The sequence below is a fragment of the Ciconia boyciana genome, chromosome 11 (assembly GCF_034638445.1).
Source record: "Ciconia boyciana chromosome 11, ASM3463844v1, whole genome shotgun sequence".
Classification (NCBI taxonomy): domain Eukaryota; kingdom Metazoa; phylum Chordata; class Aves; order Ciconiiformes; family Ciconiidae; genus Ciconia; species Ciconia boyciana.
In genome coordinates this window covers 5,062,010-5,083,209 of record NC_132944.1, presented here as the reverse complement: position 1 = coordinate 5,083,209, position 21,200 = coordinate 5,062,010, and the positions used below count along the sequence as shown (strand labels likewise).

Genomic DNA, 21,200 nt, shown 5'->3' with positions numbered 1-21,200 from the left:
ATAAACAGTTGCATTATTTCCTTTTACAGTGGTTTTAATACCACTTAGTTGTGTTTTTTTTAAAAAAGGCAAAGTACAAGATTTTACCTGAATGTGTGTTACTGAGATTTTTCCAGCTGCTTTTTGCATTGTATTTTCAAAAAAGTGTAGTATTAAGAGGCCAGGCTGCATTTGTGCATAAACAAATCCACCGGAGTTGTTCTGCCCACGCAAGCGTGCCTTTTAGAAGTGCCTGTTGCCACTGGGATGGATATCTTTATTCAATTGAAAAGGAAAAAAGAAAAGTGAAGAAACATGAATGCATAGCCATCATCTCAAGTTGTTTGTAAAGTCGACTTGACTTTGCTATTTGCTCCCACATATAAAGCCCTAGAGCTGTTTTTAAAAAGCATCATGTTGAAAACATTTTGTACAAACAACAAAAAAACTTGTTTTAAAATGATGTGCGGTGATGTCCATGGCTTCAGTGTAAGGGGAGGAGTGAACAACAGTAGCTGAGCTTCAGACCTTCTTTTTGCACGTTTCTCTTTCACATGCGCACACGCTTCACGCACTCTCCCGCATTCCTAGGAAGAATACATTAACCATTTTGCGTTCCCAGTTGTTCTCCTGAGAAATGACTGGAGCGACACCCTTTATGTTTGGAGAATTTGGAGGCTGTATGGCGTAAGTCAGGACGTAACAAGAAGATGATAGCCCCTAGTAGAGTGGAGAGAGAGGAGGAGGCAACAGCTGTTGCTGTAGGGCACAAGGAGCCCCTTTTGGCATCAGAGTCTAAAACATGAATGAATATTCTCAACATACCTATTATCTGGTTAAAATCTTCTTGTCTTGGAGGTTAGTAACATCAGAAGAACTTGTTGAACAATGCTGATGTTTTTAGGAAGAAGTGCTTCTTTAGATCTTTCTTCTAATTAATAAAAAGAAAGGGGGGAATGTCTTAGAGGTTGATCTTTGTTTATAATGTTATCAGAAAAAATGTAACACGCCAAGGAAATTGCAATTAAGACAGCTTCTAACATGTTAATGCAAAATGCCACAGCAATGAGTTATTGACAAGTGCTCTATACGTATTTTCTTAATTTATGTTCCTTATTATTGACCTTGACAAACCTCTAATAATAATTTTTTGTCTTCATTAGCTTCAACTTTCCTTTTGCTCTTCTGTAGGTTCTCCTTTTCCCATTTTTTTGGCTTTTCTTTAAGCTCATTTTTAACAGTTTTGATCTGCTATTCTGTGACATGGAATTTCAGAGTTTCCATCCATGTATATAGTTGCTTGCCATAAAATAACTCTTGGGAGATCTTAAGGTCCTATGTTTTACTAAGCAATTACCTCATCTTAAAACTGAGTTTGTTTCTTAGTTTTTCTAATATTCTATCACTGTTTCTAACATACTAAGTGCAAGTGACCATCTATGCTACTTAAACTGTTAGAATGTTTTTAGCCAAATGTGGCCCTTTCCAGCTCCCGTGCTCCCCAAATAATCCCTTGGCATGTCTCAGCAGTTAGAAGGGGCAGAAAGCATTTCCAGTCAGCAGCCTGCATGCAGCCTTCCCTGGTTTTGGACTTCTAAGAAGGTTAGCTATGAGCTAGCTGCCCTTGGCTCTCATCAGCTCACATAGCTAGAGCCTGTCGGTTCTATGCATGGTTGAGATACTGCCTTGCTGCTTTCCTCATGTAATGAACAGATATCGTATGCAACAGGACTAAAGCTGCACGTTTAAAAGCATTAAAGTAAACCATGTCTCTGAGTCTCCTACCTTTTTTCCTCTTCAGACTTGCTTGTTCTGAGGAATTGCACCTATCCACTCATAAAATAAAACGCACTTCAAGTTTTATCTGAATTCTGACAGTCATGCTGCAAATTTTTTCTAGAGCCATCGTGTGAGACTAAGACTCCATGATGAGAAGTCAAAAGCCAAAAAAGGAAAGCAGAAGCAAAGGAACAGGGTTAGGGAGAGGTCTGTGACCTGCAGTCAGGGGATGGGGTGAAGGAAGCCAGAATGGGTTGCAGCTGAGGTAACTCGCGGGTTTAAATTTGCTTTGTAAATTTAATACAATCTAATAACGTGTTTGAATTAAGGATTAAATGAACATTTTAAGTGTTTGCTAGAATACAGTGCTAGGATACAGCATCACTGATCAGTGGAGTGAGAATCTTTCATTTCTTTTCCTTCTAAAGAACATTCCAACCAAATATAATCCTTCTATGCTTTATTTTTCTTGTCTGTAAATTAGAAATAACAATACTTTCCCTTATTTAAAGATGCAGGAACTAAATGAATGGAGAGTAATACCGTGTAGTCCATATTATTGTTTGTGGGAATTTTGCAGGCACTTATTTTGGAAGAGCAGTGTGTTCTTTTTTTTAAATGTCTCTATTTTTTCCAATCTTTTAGGATCTCAGCAGCAAGGACATGAAGAGAGATTTGTACATAGTTGCCCATGTAATTCGAATAGGTACAGTATGATTTATTACTTGAAATATATGCAATTAACAATGCTTTTACAATATTTTAAATGTATGTTTTACTTAACTGACATTATAATGATTTAACCAGTTAGAAAACTCAGTCATAGACCATGCCTATATGCTGAGATTAATATTCAGACCATATGTTGCTAAGCGTTAAAAGGTTACTGATGACTGTTTAACAGTGATTTTTTTTTCTCTCAGTCTGAAACAAAATATTTGATTAAACAGCCCATTTGGGGGAGGAGGGAGGAACTAAAAGGCTTTTTGTTTAATGTTCCAAAATTTCAAGTGAGGTCTTCTTACTGATGATATATAGCTAGTTTACAGGGCAGGACATCAGCGTGCCTGGCCTTTCACATCTAGTAAATCAGAGGCTGTTAGACAAATATATATAAAGATCTGTTTTCTGCTGTAGGAGCCTGCAGTGCATCCAAGAACCCACACTCACGTTTAGGGGGATGCCTATAAATCGTAAGAGCAGGGGAGCTGTCACACCGGTCAGGTGTTCTTTCTACCTGCTGATGCCAAAAAGGCGCATCAGCAGCAGTACCTGCCTGCTGGAAGCCTATCAAGCTTGCAGCCCAACATTTAGCAGCATACACTTGCTTCTTTCCAGTTCTCTTGGCTGCTCACATAGAGCTCTCCAAAGGAGAGATCTGGATGCATAGTACCTAGACCTGACCCTACCCAAGGAAGAAGGCCTTTCCTTGCTAAATTGCTCGCCTAGTCACCCTTTATAGAGTGGGTTTCTCTGACTATTCATAGGCCAGGCTAGGCTTCATTTATTCTTCTTGAGATTTGCAGTAGCAAGAATGGAAAGTTTATGATTGAAGTTGGATTTAGAATGTGTCTTTTATGGTATAGTACAGTGCTCAAAGTAGTTCACGGACAGCTAGATGAATTTTTTAGCCCAGCCGTGTGTTTAAGTGAAGTGACTGTATGACTTCTGGTACATTAATTAAATTCCTAGAATCTCTTCTAGATGGAAGGTGCTGGATAGAAAAAAACCCTCTAGTTAATAAGGATATAATTAGTTAGTAACAGGGAGTTAAATGGTTCTAAACTATGAATGTGTGTACTTTCACTGAGAAATTAGCAAGTAAATATTTTGCCTATGTTAAGTATAACTTATTTCAAATATTTAAGCCTAAAACGTAAACAACATATAGTAGGAATAACAGACAGTCTCTTCAGTTGTATTATTCTAAAAAATGGAGTAGTGCACTGTCTTTCATGTTTTCCAGGTTTTCACTTAACTGAAAAATGGCTAGGTAGTGTTTGCAATGAAAGGGCATTTAACCCCATTTCCAGCCCATTCACTACTGGCATCCATTACCAGCCCCAGATACCTTTTCTGAAGTACAGGAGGTCTAAACAGCTTAGTGAAACCGTAGCTTTGTTGTGTTGTCCTATGAACAGTATGCCTTCTAAGTCACAAATGTGTTAGAAGGATCAGTTTTTCATTATCTGACTTCACTGTGTCATAAAGTGTCTAAAAGTTAGAATTACTCTGTAGCACTGGAGATGATAAATGAAGCTTGTAGAAAGATGTACTTCAAGCTCAGATTCTTAACCTTGATGCAAAAAGTGCTGGACAAATTACTATGTGTAATGTCACAAGTTGGCTTAGATGATCATAGTGATTTTTCTGGTCTTGGCATTTTTTACTCTATTAAAAAACTGCTTTAGCAATAGGGAGTTAATCATTGAGCAGCTTCTTATCTCAGAATTCTCCTTTATGCGCTTCAAGACAAAGACGATAAATTGACACAATATCAAATACATTCCCTTAAAGTAATTGTATAAAGTGATAATTTGTGTAAGTCCTGGACTATAACAGAAGGACCAAAGTGAATCTTTGTGTGGATGCAGAGAGGTGAGTACAAGCCGTATTCTTGGCTCATTCAACAGATGATTTGTAGTCAACCCAGCTGGATGCAAATATGTGTCATGGGGCTGCAAATCAAAGATGGTCAGACGTGATGCTGGTCACTTTGCCCTTGACTGTTCTGTTAGCTAAATGAGGTGATGGGCCTTAATCACAGTAGCCAAGTGGGTCAGGTAGGTTCAAATGGACCTCTGGATTTGGAGCTGTGTAAGAAGAGAAAAAGAGTGGGAAGTACAGGAAGGACTGCAAGCTGTAGCTGAAACTTTCTGTAGATATGCATACTCAGAGGGATAATAGAACAGAATAGACAGAACGGCTGCATGTGAATCTCTAATGTTTTAAATTTCTGTTAATTTTAGGTCGCATGTTGCTAAATGACTCAAAAAAAGGGCCCCCTCATTTGCACTATCGCCGCCCCTATGGCTGTGCAGTTCTGAGTATCATGGATGTACTTCAGTCAATCTCTGAAATAAAAGAAGAGAAAGATTTTGTTCTCAAAGTTTACACGTGAGTAACTCCTAGAAGGAAAAGAATTAGGAAAAACACTTTGTATATGTTGGCTGATGAGATACTAAAGAGATATTAAATATCAAGGTGCCATAAACTGCATTTGCTGCTTTATCCTCCTCACAAGGTAAACTATTGCTGTTGGCACTGGGTTTTGCTCCTTTATTATTCCAGAAACTCATAGAAACTAATGAATATTACCACAGATGTTTCAGGTATGTGAAATCCTTCAGGAATTATTTAATATTGCCCAAACGTATGTGACATGCAAAGCTGCACTTGTATTAGTATGATTTATTTTAAATCACCTAAGCTCAAAACCAAAGAAATAGGCTATATTTCACCAGGTGATGGGCATAGTTACTCACGCCTCATCTCCTATTCCTTATCAGTCATGGTGACCAACAAAAGAAGTAGAAAACAACTGAAGTCAACAGTGAGTGACCGGAAAATTCAAAACAAGTCAACGTTTTTTGAGCAAGAATCTACCTTCAGTTATTTGTGATTCTGAACTTTGAACTAACAAATTCTTATTATGAAACATGGTCTCACAGTCGTAATAAAGAGGCCACAGACAAACTGTCTGGAGACTGTAGGGCATATTTAAATCTCTTGTCAGTGAGGATAAATACTGGCAAGATCTGCTTTGCGGATGGGCTGAGATACAGCTGACATTACTTTGTGGTCTGTGGCCACTATCCAAGTAATAAGATAATTTGGGGGGATTATAGAACTTTGTTATTCTTTGAGAAGTGCATTCAGCAGCAGAAAATCGGACATTCAAGGGAAACTACAAATGAAAAAATGGCTTTCACTGTTCACTGAAAGATTTTTGGATATCTCTTCATACATTAGAAATCTGTGAGTCCAAAGAAAAGTCTCTCAGAGTCAGCTCTTCCATTCTTCTTTTGCCAACAGTTATGAAAACTGTAGCAAAAATGTCAAGTTAGAGGGAAGAAAATGGTCGTCTTTCTTCTCTTTGCCAATAGGATCTGGATAATCTTGGCATTTTGTCACCATTCCATTTCAGCTTATCTCAAACCAGTGGCTTTTGGTTATAGAGTTGATGTTAATATTGGCCTTGTAGATACGTGTTAATATATTGCAACTGCAACATTTCGAATGTTTACGTGAATGGAACATTCTGAATGTCAGATTTCTGTTTTGGCCCTTTTAATGCATCTTTAGCTTCTTCCTCACTGAAAAATAGGAGAGAAAAACCTGTAAAATACTGGACTTCTCCATTTGTCAGTGACAAATGCAGCCAGTTAGAGCAATCCAAAGTCCTGGTACTGTGATCAAAAAAATCACAGGATAGAGAGCTTCCTGTTTCTTCCTCTTAATCTGAAGTTTTGTAACTGTGGATTCCCTTCACACCACCCAAAGTACCAGCTGCATCTGCCTAAATTTTTCAGTAGGTTTATACCAGCTGTTGTTCTTCACATCTGCTTCCCCACACCCTTTCTTTTTAACAGCCCTGCGCACCCTTTACTGCCTTCCCGGAGAGGAAGTAGAGCCCATAACAGAATTCAGCTCTGTAATCAGATGCTTGTAATTTTTTATCACTATCATCATTTGCTTGAGTTGTTATAAGTCTTGTACATCATTATTTTATGCTACTGCTGTTTGGAGTGTTCTCTGTAAACTGCCAACAAAATCTTCAGAAAGGAGAAAGGATATATCTGAAGGGCACCAGCTTATCCCCTTTGCAGCTTTAATAGCTGTTGGTCTTCCATGACAGAATGTTTTCACAGGTTTATCTGTTTGCATCTTCTCTTTGCACATTCTTTTAGCTAACCTACCTTTTCTTGCTTTGTAGACTAAAATTGAAATGACAGATTTTTGTCCTTTGTAAGTTTAAAATTGTCTATGAATGCTTAAACAATGCTGAACTGATTTTCTTACCTGCTGTTCTCATTTTGATTATTGTTAAAATGCCTCAGGCTAACCCAAAAACATCATAAGGATGAAATAAGGAGGGAGGAGTATTTTTATTTTTAAAAGAGCAGTAAAAAGCATTCTTTTTGTACACTATCTGGCTAAAGCTAAAGCTTACAGCTGCCACAAATGAGGCAGGCAGCATACAGCCAGAAAAGCCTTTTCACAGGGAGAAGCTGGAAAAAATTTGAGAGTCTGAAAACCTAACAAAGGCTGAAACAAATACATGGTGTTTCAATGGAGACTTTTGCTGGATCCACAAGAGAGAATGCTTATGAGGGAAAAAAAAAATCAATTTACTTCACCAGTCTTTCTCAGCTTGCCTTATTGTTAAAGATTTACGTCTGAAAAATACTTCTTTCTCACAATCCAGATTTTCCTGTTTGTTAATCCCGCAGTCATGTTATAATCTTCCTAAGAGGATATAGTACCACAGCTCTAGTTATAAGCTTATTATGTAAAAGCATGAAGGTTTACTTTTATAATTCTTTTTAATAGTATACATGTAAAATATTTTAAAAGTGAGATGGAAACTAAATTCTCAATCCCTTCTTTTTCTGAGATTACTTGATTTCGTATTTTTATATGAATTTTTATCTTTAATGGAGTTTTTTGCTCATTGAATGTTACTCTCTGTGTCAATCTTCCCATTCCCCTAAAAACTTTATGTATTTCTCTTTCATATGACCGTTTTCAGTTTTATTTTTTGTTCCCTTTCCTCTCAGTCCTTTTTTTTTTTTCTCCTTCTCCAGCACTAGCTCTTAAAATTCCTACCTCTTAATGTGGTGTATTGCCTGAATGCCTTTCCCTTTTGATATTCAGTTGTTGCTATTTGCCCAGCTGGACAAGAGCGTACATTGCATTTCTGTCCCCATCTGTCTGACATCAGGCTCTGATGTAGTATGGCAAACATTCCAAATGGTAAATTTACTGTAGAACCAGCCAACCTGAAAAGCTGATGGATGGCTCAGGAGAAAATTCTTATTTAAACTAGAAATATATGTTATAACATGTTCGGTATTTAGACAAGTAAAACGTTAACACATTAAAGTGCATTAGGGGCAAGTGTTTTCAGGCCAGCATTTCAAACTTGGGATAATATTCTTCTCCTTTGTGTTCAGGAAATGTGAAGTGCAGCTCTCATTGGTAGCTGGCACAAAACTAGCTTTAAGCTATCTTTACAGTCCCTTGATTTTGGGATAGCTTTGTTCCAGGTTCATTTGCAGGCATAAGTCATTGGAGGCTGAAATCTATTTTAACTTGCGCTCCAGAGGCTGGTACAGCAACTAAAAAGTTACCAGAGGTTAGAAATGTTCTGTAGTCTCAGCTGTGAGGATGGAGGATGGTATAGAATTTGTCCTATTGGTTATCTTTGGGCATATTGTTTGCAGTAGGGTAAATGACTTTGAATCTCTTGGCAAGAGAAGAGAAGTAAACACAAATATAATTCACAAACAAATGTGAAGATAATTATTATTTTTTCCTGACGAGTAAGCTGAATATTGGTTAAAGTTCAGAGTTAGCACAGAGCACCACAGTTATTGAAAGGGTTTTTGCACTGTCCATTAATGCCTTAGCTCTGTTGTGTTTTGGTTTTGAGAGATGGTTTTGGGGAGTGCAAGTGTAGTCCATTTGCCGTACTGTTAAGTTCTGGAAGGTCACTTCAGTGCTGACCTACCTTGAGTTACTGCGTGCACATCTGATCTCTCCTCCCAAAAAGGATATAGTAGTTACAGAAGGCATGGAGTAGAGCAACTAAAATGTTTACTGGTATAGAGCCATTTCTTTATGAGAGAGATTGAGAAGGTGGGGAGCTTCAGTTTGAAGAGGAGAAAAGTGGTGGTGGGAAGGGATACAACCAAGACTTACAAAATCATGGTGGAGGGTAAACTGTTGTTCGTGGACTACAACACTACAAGAATTATGGATGCTCAATGAAATTGGTAGGAGATGACGTTAATAAAGATGGAGAAAGCACTTCTTTAGAAAGCAGGTAATGATCTTCTGCGTTTTGTTGCCACAGGATGTTGTGAAGACAGGCAGTATTAGCAGGTCTAAAGGGGATTAGATAAGTTAATGAACAAGTCCATAAACAGAGGAATAGGAACAGACAGGGATGTACACTGTCTGAACATCCCTAATCCAGCAACCTCAGGGCAGGGTACGTGAGCCTGACTGCTCATGGACCCTGCCCAAGTAGCATCTCCTGTTGCCAGCGTGGGAAGCTTTTTTTCATGTTCATTCATTCTTAACAATCAGCTGAGATGTCTCATACCTCAACCCATTGCAGCGAAAGGAGGAATGTTGAGATAGGTGGAGCTAAGATTTCAGGTGGGATAATCCCAGTCTAACTGCACCGGATAACCTAGGAATACAGCCTGATCAGTGTTTTAATTAAATGAATATTTTTGGGTAGCATGCTGGGAAGAAGTAACTCCTAATGTTTTTTCTCCATTTTTTCCTTTTTTACTGTCTGTACTTCATGTTTCATTTGTTCCAATTTTTCTATGTTCCTTCTGCTTTTATAATAATCACCATTTGCGGGGGATGTCAGTAAGTGTGCCATAACAGACTTTGTGGGTTATCGCATTATTCTTGGCAGTATATGGTTTTGTAATACTGAAGCTGTAGAAAATTACCAGCTACTACTTGTTCTAGATAGCCTTAATTCCTTTTGCCGTGCTATTCTTCAGTTACGTAATGCAGCAGACAAAAAAATCCCTACTGTCTTCACAGTAGCTGGTTTGTATCTTACCCTAATTTTGCCAACGTTATGTATTCTTGAGGGGAAACAAAAAAAAGGGAAAAAATGTTAATATGCTTGGGAGAAGTTTTACAAAGTGATTTATTTCTCAAGACTCCTTTCTTGCTAGGAGCTGAAGGCTTATAGTCTTCATTGGTTTTTTGTGGGTTTTTTGTTTGTATGGTTTGGGTTGGGGTTTTTTTTGTTAACTTTTAAGAGTCAGTAGGAAAGAAGTTTAATCATTTAATTCAATTGCACTTCAGGAGAAATAAGATTCACTATTGCTACTGAGTCAAAAATTGCTGACTTCATGGGGAATCTTTAAATCTTGCAGTTGTCATTTAAATAGAGCACAATTGAATTTAAAAGGCAATTAGACTTGATCAACATACTGCTTTTTCTTTTTTTCTTTTCCTTTTTTTTTTTTCATTTTTAACCAATAGCACTGTTTGTGGTAAAGGTTCCATTTTTGTTTTTCAGTCAGATTATTATAGTGGTAAAATTGTCATTTCAGCTGCGCTTACGGTAGTGTAAAGCACTTCATAACATTTATAGTGTGCTCCTTCATTACGTGGTAACAAGCTACATAGCACTGACGGCACTTTTTTCCTGGTATGATTCCGTTCAAGCTTAGTGCGTTCAGTAGGTTGGTTATACAGCTTTACAGATACTAGTGCAAATAAAGTTGTGTGACTTTGATGTTAAGGTAAAGAAGAATCCTAAGTCAGGTTGGCAGGGAGCTCTCTAGTCCAGCCTGCTTCTCGGAGCAAGGCCAGCTGTGAGATCAGACCAGGCCGCTCAGGGCTTCGCCCGGTCGTGTCTCCATAACGTCCGAGGATGGAGACTGCACAGCCTCTCTGGACAGCCTGTTCCGGGAATGCTTGACTGTCCTCATGGAAAAGCTTTTTCTAATACCCAGTCTGAACCCTTCTTGTTTGTGTCTATGGCTCTTGCTTTACGTCATCTCACTGTGCACCACTGGAGAAGCTGGCCGGCTCTTTTGGCCTTGTAACGCCTTGTAGGCCTTGCTGTTAATGTTCCCCCTCTTGCCTTGTCTTCTTCAGGCTGAAGAAGCCCGGGCCCTCAGCCTCTCCTCCTGCAGCTCGTGCTCCAGCGCCTGCCCGTCCACAGGGCTCTCTCCAGATGCCTGGTTTGTTTCAGAGAGCCCAAAGCTGAGCAGTATTCTAGATGCAGACTACCAACTGCCAAGTAGTGTCTCTTGCCAATTGACAATAGAAACATATAAACAAATACTAGTTCAATATTGCTATGTTGTGTAAACCGTAATTTGCAAAATATAGCTCTGAATATATCTTGTCACTGGAGAAAGTTTTCTCTAGCTTTGGATCCTAAACAGAAGTGTGGCACTTCTGACTCAGGTGCCCAAGATCCAGAAAGAAGGAAGCATCCAGGTGTGCTCTCGTTCTGTTTCTTGCTTTGCTGGCTCTCTGATCCTGTGATGATTTTGTTGTGAGTTATCATTAAAAGTATCTGTATTTCTCCATGACTGGAAAGGAAACTGAAACATCTGTTTCTGGTGCTCTCAGCTATCTCTCTCACAACATGATTTCCAAACGTTGCAGTGTCCCTAATTTCTCTCTCCAGAATCTTGCCATCAGAGTAATGAGAATATCTAGAGAGCTATAGGTAGAGATAGTGATTTAAAGAGGATTTAAAAAAAAATATTGCTCTACTTGAAAATGTTTATACATAAAGCATGGAATGGAGCAGTAGGAGGTACTGGTTTTGACTTTCCACTGCACGGGAAATAGAATGGAATAGCATGCAATGGCATAGCATGGTGCTGCGGTAGAGAGCGTAGCTCCGCGCCCCCAGGTCCAGCCTGGCAGGAGGCTGGGCCTGTATTGCACATGTGTGCACACGCGCTGTACGTGCACGCACAGCCGGCCACGCAGATCAACACGGGCAGAAAGCACGCACCCGTACAAACATGTACAGCACCAAAGGCCTCATCCTGTTTTCCTCTCTGGTTTATCAGGGTAAAAACCTGTTAGTGAAAAACATGTATACATACATATACACACTGCAAATCCCTCCGGTCCCTGGTTTTAGACACTCACTTCAGGCACAGGGCATGACCAGACACGCGTACTGGCAGCAACCTGTTTACACGTGACTGGGCCGTTTTATACCCTTAAACCTCTATTTCCCTACAGTTCGTATTAAGTCTCGAACAATCCCAAAATGCTCTTCCCCAGCATCCCATTATCACCGAAGGCAGTAACCCATTTCAGTCTTCAAGGCGACCCAGAGAGCCTTTCTGGCTGGCTCGTCTTGGCGGGGTTCGCGCCTGGACGCTGTGCTGGCCGTCCTGCTGCGGCAGCCCGGGAGGAGCAGGCCCGGGGTGCTGGGTGTTCTCTGACGGGGTTGTCGGGCTCCCCCACCTGCCGCTGTTCCTGTCCTCCTTTGTGTTCAGCACCAGGAGCCTTTAACTGCATAGCCTAACAGGAAAGATAAACTGTCATTTTGGACCTGGAATTTTATTGGGGGTTTACAGATGGTAATGTAACTGAAAATGAAATATAACAGCATTTACAAATGCTTCTTAAAATTACACATAGCTGAATAAACAGTTGTGAAATGGTCCTTCAGAAGATGATACGCATACGGAAGCATACTTTGTGTTGTTATATATCCTTGTCCTACAGTTGGGGGGCGGGGGGGGGGGTGCATCATGTTTCAAGGTGTTCTGTAAAATATGTAGGTAAGCAAAAGTCTTGTTGTAAATGTCTGAGATACTAAAAATCGAGGGTTTATTTAGTCTTTCAAATTTCACTTTTTATTTCTTGGTTTTGACTTTTTTTTAATTATTAAGCACAAAAAGGTAATATTATGGCAACAGTTAATTTCATCTTAAAATTAATTTTCTAAGTGCACAGAATTCAACAAAAGATGTCCAGAGCTTGCTTCGTTCTGTCATAATATGAAGACTGAAACAATGGCTTTGATGACAGAAAAGTCACCCCAGGCTCCAAAGTGTCCATAAAAAGGAGATAACTATTAGGGAATGTTTTGTTTCCTTCCACTTTTAAAAACAAGAGTTATGTGGGATTTCTCTCATTCATCAAAACCCCACAATCTTTCATGTTATCTGTACAGCAAAGTTGACTTTCCTGTCCTAAGATGGTTCAGCAGAAAGCTTTTAACTTGAATTAGTGTTCTTTTATTTTAGGTGTAACAACGAAAATGAATGGTGCCAGATCCATGAAAATATTATTCGCAAGTCCAGCACCAAATACACAGCACCCAGCTCAAACTATGGTAAATATTTACTTGTGCATTTTTGTCATAATAACAGATGAAGATTTCCTTTAGGAAACTGATAATTATTTATAGCGGAGAAATTCAGTGAGACGTGAGATTATGCGTAGCTGAATTTCTCTACTTGTGATGGTTTAAAAGTTTAGCTAAAGTTCATTCACGTTCAGTTTACAGGTGAAAATCTATATTGCGTCTGCCAATTTAACCAGGAATTAAAAAAACCACCTCCTGATATCTTTCCTTCTCAGATACGGCTGACAATAATATTAATTCAGCGTGCTAAATTTCCTTCATCGTTCTAGCTGTAGTGTTATTTTATCTCAAGAGAGGTCGGCAGTGGAGAGAGCGAGTGACCTGGTACAGTGTTCGCTTACTCTGTGAGTCTGTTTAGCGGCCGTTGCAGTTGCTGCAGGTATCTGTGCCCGTCAACACTGCTAGCCCTGGGGGGATACAACATCAGCAGCAACCAGCATTGCAGAACTCCTTCACAGGTTTGGGGGTTTTTTGTGACACTGGCTTAAGTTACTGTGACCAGACTTGGCTGCACAGGAAGTGAAGAATTTAAATTTTCTTCGTCAGAATTTCCCTGAGTAAAACTGTCTTCCTTTTCATCCTGTATTCCCTTGAAAAGCCCAGGTATAACACATGTCTAAGGCCTGCTCTCCTGAGGATACTCTGCATCCTTGTCAACAGAAGCAAAGCCAGAGGTTAAATTTGTCTAACATATTTGTCTGACTATTCAGAAAATTCTGACTGTCCAGAAAACAAGCAGTGTTTTTGTACTTGCAAATTAATTATCAAGAAGACTGTCTGTGATAGTTTCAGTACTAAATGTTTCATTACACAGTTGAGGAGACTTAACTGTCTTGGCAGAGTTTTTGCCACCTTTCAAATCTGTTTTCGTTTTCCTAGTTGATGACAGATAAATATGGAAAGTAAATGTTGTCCTATCTTGTTACCTCATTTAATGATTTCTGTAGTTCGCCAATTCAGAGATACCATTACTATTCCATTCCAAATGAACCAGCCGATAGGATACAGTTCTGCTTCGTTACAGCCAGTTTTGCATTCATTACTGAGTGCCTGATTCATCGGCGTACTGATGTCCGAATACTGATATTGTCTTCATTTCACTTGTTTGCATATAGAGATACTGTAGTGCAATATGCAGTTACTCCCAGAGAAGATATTAAGCACAACAATAAGCAAATAAAACAGTTTTCAGGTTTGGAATTTTATTGTACGCAAAGCTGGTCTCCTTCCCTGGTGTTCCTCCTCTTACAGTTAAGGTCATCCACCACTTACATTAAAACATTTTCCTGAATTGTTTATAACTTTGAAAACTTGGACTGTTTGCATTTCTTTCCGATGCCAGGTGTCTGCCTAAAACTTTTTTTTTCAAGCATGAGCTTTTTTGAAGAGCAGAAAAAAGGGAAATAGATAGCTTTTTACCCTTGCCTTTGGCTTTTTAAAATAATTATTTCAAACATTTCATTAAGATCTGGTGCATCTCTGGAACAGGAGGTTGAAATTTGGCAGAGTATTGTCCTGGTGGGAGGGGCTGTATTGCAGGCTGACATGATTTAAGCGTAAGTAATACAGTTTGGGCCTCTCAGAACCTGCGCTTACAGTGAGAAACTGCTCAAATCACAAGTGTGATTTTTTTTCCCTGAAGAAGAGCTCTCTGGTTGTTTCTCTCCCCACCGTTCCGGGTCTTGTGTAAAATTAGTCCTTCAGATCTGCTGCAGGGAATAGAAAAAACTGGAAGGATAGACTGGGTAAAAAAAGAAGACTGGAGATTAGATTTACAAACCTCTTGGGGAGAGCAAGAAGCTAGGCAGAAGTTTTTTTGGGGTGGAATATGTGAGAGGGTATCACATAAGTAATATATGTAATACCATGCTGGAAAATTACATATTCTATTACCTCTAGTGACTGATTTTTATAGATAATAGATTAATTCTGATGCTATTTGTTAAGTACTGGGGATGCTGGGTGTGGGGAGGTCTGAACTTCCAAATTTGCTCCAGTCCTTTACGCTGGAATTTTTTGAATTTATTTTCATTTGTTTGTTGTTAATAGCAAAAGAGGATATAAAATGAACAAGTTTTTCTGTAAGTGGCAAAAACAGTCAAGACTGATTTCTAATCAGCTTGTCTCCTGTGTTCTCTTAAACCTTCTGTAGCACACACACACCCACAGATGTACACTCATACATGGTATTCCAGGGGTTTGAATTTTTTTTGTGATTATAAAGCCTCTGTTTTCCCTGCAGTGCTTTGCAGCGCTCTTCTGCCTGCCTAGCTGGACAGTTGCAAGTCTATGTTTTGGCAGCTTTTGAGTACGTACATGCTGATTGTCCAGCTGACTGGTTGGCCTCCCTTTTCCTTCGTTTTAAGGCTTTATGCTCTTTTTTTAATCCCAACTCCCAGTATTCATAAAACTTATACAGTCTTCATGTCATCCAGATACCTACTTATTTGCCAAATTTGGCTGAAGTCAAACAACAGGCTTGAAAATTATTTCAAGGGAAGAGAGCAGAAACTGGGTGGGCGGTACACAATATTGCTGGTTTCATTCCCCTAGTAACTTGTCTAACAAAATGGCAACTAAATATTGTTCACAAAGCCAATATATTAAGCTTAGGAAATAGCAGAACATTAGATGGCTCATGCAAGAATATGTATACAAGGCAGCGTTTGTTTTCTTATGTGTTGTTCCAGCAAGTGAACAGAGAGGATAGAAAGAACTATTGACTAGCTATCATTCATTGAATGAGATAAAGATTGTGGAAAATTACTATGTGAATATAATTCACATTGATGAGTGAAGCTGGTAACGTATGCTCAGCAGATGAGACTAAGCTTACATGATTGAGCTTAATCCATTTCTGGTATCTTAATGCTTGACTTTCTAACTTTACCAATACATTATCCTCATTTTAGGGGTGTCGTATGCTATAAATTAAAAGCAACTAGAGAAAGCAGTTGGACCGAGATTAACTGTGTAATTATTCCTGGTCAAGCTATTCAGTTGATACACTGAACAAAGGGTCGCTTTGAAAGAGCTAGTTGCTGAGCCTTTCTTACTCTCATTTTCTGAAGCCAGTTTGACCAGTTGGTACTCCTGAAATATGTTAAGATACTGAAGGGAATTTCATTAAAATCAACATTCTTGTATGAAGTAGTTAAAGAAACAAGTGGAACAGATACGCTTTGAGATTTATTTTTTTTTAATGGTATTAAGTGGGATTAAAGGCACTTTAGAGATGTTCTACAGCATTGTGCGATGTGGTCGTTCAGATGGAGGTGGCATTGCTCATACATGTGTTGTAACCTGCTGTATGTGAGGAATAGAAATAAGGCTAAGTAGTTTACTGTAACTTGTGACATCTCTGCAAAATTAAGTATTCTGATTTTTGAAAACTGTGTTTTTATGTAATATTATGATCTTAACTGATCCATTAAAGCAGATTTGTTTCTTCCATTTCACTTTTAAATTACTCCAAGGGAGGAAAAAATTCTGTATTTATATATTAGTATTAAATTAACTGTGGAGCAAAGCATTCTTTTACCTGCGTGCCTTGTATATACAGACATCTAATTCTTAGGTCTGAAAAAATGAACATCTTTTTTCTTCCAGGACTTATAATATCTCTTCAGCTTCTACGTGGCGACATGGAGCAGATTCGAAGGGAAAACCCCATGATCTTTAACAGAGGCGTTTCTGTTACCAGGAAGCTGGGTTTTCCTGATGTTATAATGCCAGGTAAACATAATAGCTCTAGTCTTAAAATATTGGTCGTTTTTTCCTCATACGCTTCTAGACAAGTTGTCACTGGGATGGGTGCTTTACTTAAAGAATAGAAGAGTTGCCTTATTTATCACTAAATGCCAATTCCAGGTTCAAGGAGGCATGCTAAAACATTTTAATCAACGAACATTATAGTAATAGAAGGTGTTAAATTCACATGTATAGAAGGTGATCTGGAAAGATTGCTTTGATATTCCCCCTGCCCTGAACCCCCAGTTAGATATCCCTCATGTATGCTAAGCATAGAGGTGCTTCTTTTAAAATGCATTACGTTTCTTCTTTCAAATAATCCAAAGCCTGGAAAAAGAGTTTCCACTTTGCCCACTTGGTTTTTGGAGTTAGTATGATCCTTTTGCATTGGTTGACAACACATGAGGCTGCAAATCTGGTCTGATTTTCCAGATGGCCTTACAGACCAGCTAGTCCGTGCAACAGCTGTCTTGGCTGAAGCATTGCTGTACTTCATTTGCTCCTTACTTCTGGAGCAGCAGCTTGAGATGCTTCTTGTTTTGGCACAAGTTGAGGTAGACCCAGGATCGCAAAGAGCTCATTTAGGGAGGAAACCAGAACCTAGCCAGTCATGCAATCAATAGATATAAAACCTGGCATTATACTGTCTTGATTTTCACAGTATTGTAAGAAATGGGCTTACTAATTATATTGCATGTATAGTGTTTGAAATACTACCTCATTGCTATGCATTATAACGAAGACCAAGGATGACTTTGCAGACATGGGAAATTTTATGAAAGCATAATGGGAAAAGTATCAGATTCTATTACTCGAAAAACAGCAGTGACGCATCAGTATCAAAAGTAGTTGTTGTAGCCTCGTTATGGAGGCTCTTCAGAAAGCACAATAAAAATAGGGAGTAGGTGGGAAGAATTTCTAGAAACTAAAGTGAAAGGATTTAGAACAGCATGTGTTTTATTTACTAACGGACTTGAAAATAACAGTAATACAGCAGCAGAGGATGTGAGCTATAAAGCCAATTATAAATTTTAGTTTTTAGTGACCTTATAGCAGTTCCAGTCTTAACCCAAAGCGATCAAATGGAGAAAAGATTAAATATTGCATGTTGATATGCAGACACAGCTGCTGCAAGGGGATCTGCTGTAATTGAGATCACAGCTGGATGTGTCAGCTGGAATATCTAGATCACAGCTAGAAAAGTCAACATCAAAAATAACACTTACTTACCTGTATAAGTGAACTGATTCTCCTACAATAATTCCTTTATTCTCCATTTTTATGTATAGAGCTGTCCCTGAAGTGCTTCAGGCCACTGAATTTTAGCAAGCTTAAGGAATAGTCTTATGGCCTCAGTGTTCCCCCTAATTGTTTTTTCATTTTCTGGGCCCTAGCCTCTTTCTGCATGCTGGCATAGTGAGTCTCTATTCCCTCTACTTTTGCTGGTTTGGGCAGTGCTTTTGTCCAGGGGTTGAAAAAGCAGGTTAGCAGTTTTCATGCGAGAAGTGCTCCTACCCTAAACTTTAAAAAATTCTCTACTCATTGCAGCTAATTCAAATTTCCAAACTTTCTTTTTCTCTCTCTAATTAAGAACTTAGCAAAAACACTGCCTCAGTAGAAAAGATGTCGACCAAATCAGAAGTATATTACTATGATCTTTGTGCTATTCAGCCTAGAGACCTTGGATGTTTAAGTAAATTAAAACCAGATTCCACAGCGTATGCTTGCAGCACTCCCATTGTAAGCTGGCTATCCACATACAGTAGTGATCTTCCCAGCTCTGGTCAGCCCCTCAGTATGCTTCAAAAGATGACAATTGCTTGCTAATCTCATTTTTGTGGGAACCACAATTCTTGTTGGAGAAAACACAGGGATTTTAAGATTATAATCTATCTGGAATTGGTCTCATATATATAGATCTGCTCAAAATACTGATTGATACAAGCAAATGTGTGGAAGGACCACCATTCTGCTATTGAATGCTTACTGCCTCTCTAGAGGTACTGGATACCCAGAACTTCTCGATTCAAAGAGGGCTACAAGAAGGCTGCCTATGTAGAGTTTGGATGCAAAGCTTTAGGCATTTGTACGTGGGAAAAAAATGGCTCACATTTGTGGAGAAAGGCAGTTTGTAAATGTCTTTAAACACCAGGTAAGAAAAGAAAGGCAGCCATGGAAGTGTGAATAGACTCACTGTAATGATAAATTAGGACATTGCCAGAGTAGAGATGAGATGTGAAGAGAGAGGGAGCTGTGAATGGTGCTCTAAACAAAAATTTTCATTATCCTGGGTATTCTCCAGGATAATGAAATCTCTGAAAAATTAGGAGATTAAAATATAATGTAACTTCACTGATGCAGTGAACAGTGTTCATTCCTAATTACTTATCAAATTTTTTGGCAATGAAAATATGTTGGACATTATTCAAGCAACAGCAGATATTTGCCTGTCATTTGCTTTAAAACAATAGATCGACCTGTGGTTTGAGTTTACCCAATGCCCAGGATAGAACATGTGCGTGGAGTAAGTTGTCTTTCAGGTGGCTCAGCCGAGCTACATGAACAAGGAATGTCCGTCAAGTTACTTTGTGCTTATGTTGTTACAGCCAGAATCAGACAGTCTTTTTTAGCTTTACTAGTATTGTCTAAAGTTGGAAAATATTTCATTTTTGAAAAAACAAACCAAACAAACAAAACCCCAACCGTTATGCACGTTAGCAGTTCTCAACCATGTCTGCTGCTTTAATTGTCTTTGTCAAACTGCCTCTTCCTTGCTTTGCTTCAGAACTGTTTCTTTCTCATTAGACAGGGTTTCCTCTTTCAGAAAAGAGCACAGAAAGTTCATGACTTGTATTTTGCAAGTGGATGCAGATTTTTGCAAGGCAGTGTGGTTTAAAAATGTTTTTTATGAATAAATTAATAAAGGCTAGGTCACCTAGTATTGTTAAAATATGCGGTGATCATTCTGCTGAACCAAGAAATCTATTTTTAAAAAAGTAAATAGCTCTAGCATTTCAAATGAATCTTCTTGGTTATAGGTTTTAACATTTTCACTTTATTTTTTAACAGGAAATCCTTTCACATGTAGACATGTTAACCATTAAAATTCTGTAGCTGTGTCTTATCACACAGTTTTCTTATCCCATTTTGTTTTCTAAACAGTAGCATTAGTTCCTATATCAAGCGCTCTTTTCCCTCACTCAGATATGAGAAACGTGAGTGGTAGCTGGTCATCATTAAGAAATAAAGTGAAACCGGTCCTTATGTGCTTATATCTTGTATGGTTATACAGAACAAGACTAATATCCTGCAAAATAACCATGGCTGTCTTCATTTCTAAAGATAAAATGTTCTTTGTTTCCTACTGTGTTGTGATCTGAGAAGAGCATCATAACGCCATTAAGTATCTTTTTTGTCCGAATCAGAAGGGATTCAGTCAAACCAGCCTCATGAAGAGGTGTGGTGGGTTTTTGTTCATTTGTGGTTTTTTTGTCTTTTCTAAATTGCTCCTGGGTTTAAGACTGTCCATCTGATCCTGACAATTTTACCTTTCCCCAGAGATAAAAGCAATGAGGCATGTGCTGCTTGCCTTTTGGATTGCAACTTTATTTCTTACAGAACTTGCTGATCAGAAATCTATTGCATAGGCATGGCGTTTGTCAGTTCCCCCAAGGACATCCCTTCCCTCCCCCATGTGCTGATAAGTATTCTGTCTTTTACTTTGATCCTCTGATGAAAAGTGCATGCTTCATCTTCTACTTGTGAGTGATGTTTCTTTCTCTTTTTTCTCTCTCCTTGTCTTAATTTCCTGGCTTCTCCCTTTCCTTTCCCTGTATTCTCTCCCCTTTCTTTCTGACGCAGAGATGAAGATAGTTGGGTGTAAGTTTCTGCTTTTCTGTGTAATGTCTGCTTACTGCTTGCTTTTTCCCATTTTCATATCTTTCATGGAATGTTGGGGATTGGTAAAGATAGGAAATCATGACATCATAGGGAAGCTTTGGTAACAGAGAGGCGTTGACTTTGTCTTATCAGTCTCTCATCATACCACGGTGTGTCAGACAAATTTAGTAGCTATGACAGATGAATCAGTAGCAAAGGTGAGAAACATCTCAGCATCTGTGCTGTCAGTGAGCACAAAGTCATGGCAAAAATACATTATGAAACGGACATGGCAAAATCCATCAGCTGTTCTCAGAATGTTCATGGTAAGAGAGTCAATGAGACTAAAAGACATAATTCTGTAATAATTATCCCTAAAAAGCATTTACAAGGAGAATAAAAAATATTTTTGTCATTAATAAACTTGCAGAAATGGAAAGTTAAGATACTGAACTGGAGGAGATAAGAAAAAATATATTAAAAATCAACTCACCGCTACTGAAAGGAAACTGTTTGAGGGAAATAATTGCGTTTAAAGAGAGCATTGCATAAATTCTTTTCTAGACATAGAAGTCGAACAATGGATAGCAAATAATCTAGTAAATATTGTTTGTTCCTTTTCCTTGAAACAGCTGAGTGTTCGGTTCACCAAAAGCTAGAGAAACACCCAGAGTTAAACTTGTGTAATGTTCTCTCTATA

General features: G+C 38.6%; 1 protein-coding gene across 1 annotated transcript in view; it reads left to right on the top strand.

The window, feature by feature from the left end:
- DOCK3 (dedicator of cytokinesis 3) overlaps positions 1 to 21,200 on the top strand; it is a 222,533-nt gene that overhangs the window by 116,709 nt on the left and 84,624 nt on the right. Inside the window, exons 11-14 of the mRNA XM_072875713.1 lie at positions 2,404 to 2,464; positions 4,728 to 4,875; positions 12,750 to 12,838; positions 16,481 to 16,606. Coding sequence (XP_072731814.1) covers positions 2,404 to 2,464; positions 4,728 to 4,875; positions 12,750 to 12,838; positions 16,481 to 16,606 — 424 coding nt within the window. The remainder of the gene's footprint in view (positions 1 to 2,403; positions 2,465 to 4,727; positions 4,876 to 12,749; positions 12,839 to 16,480; positions 16,607 to 21,200) is intronic.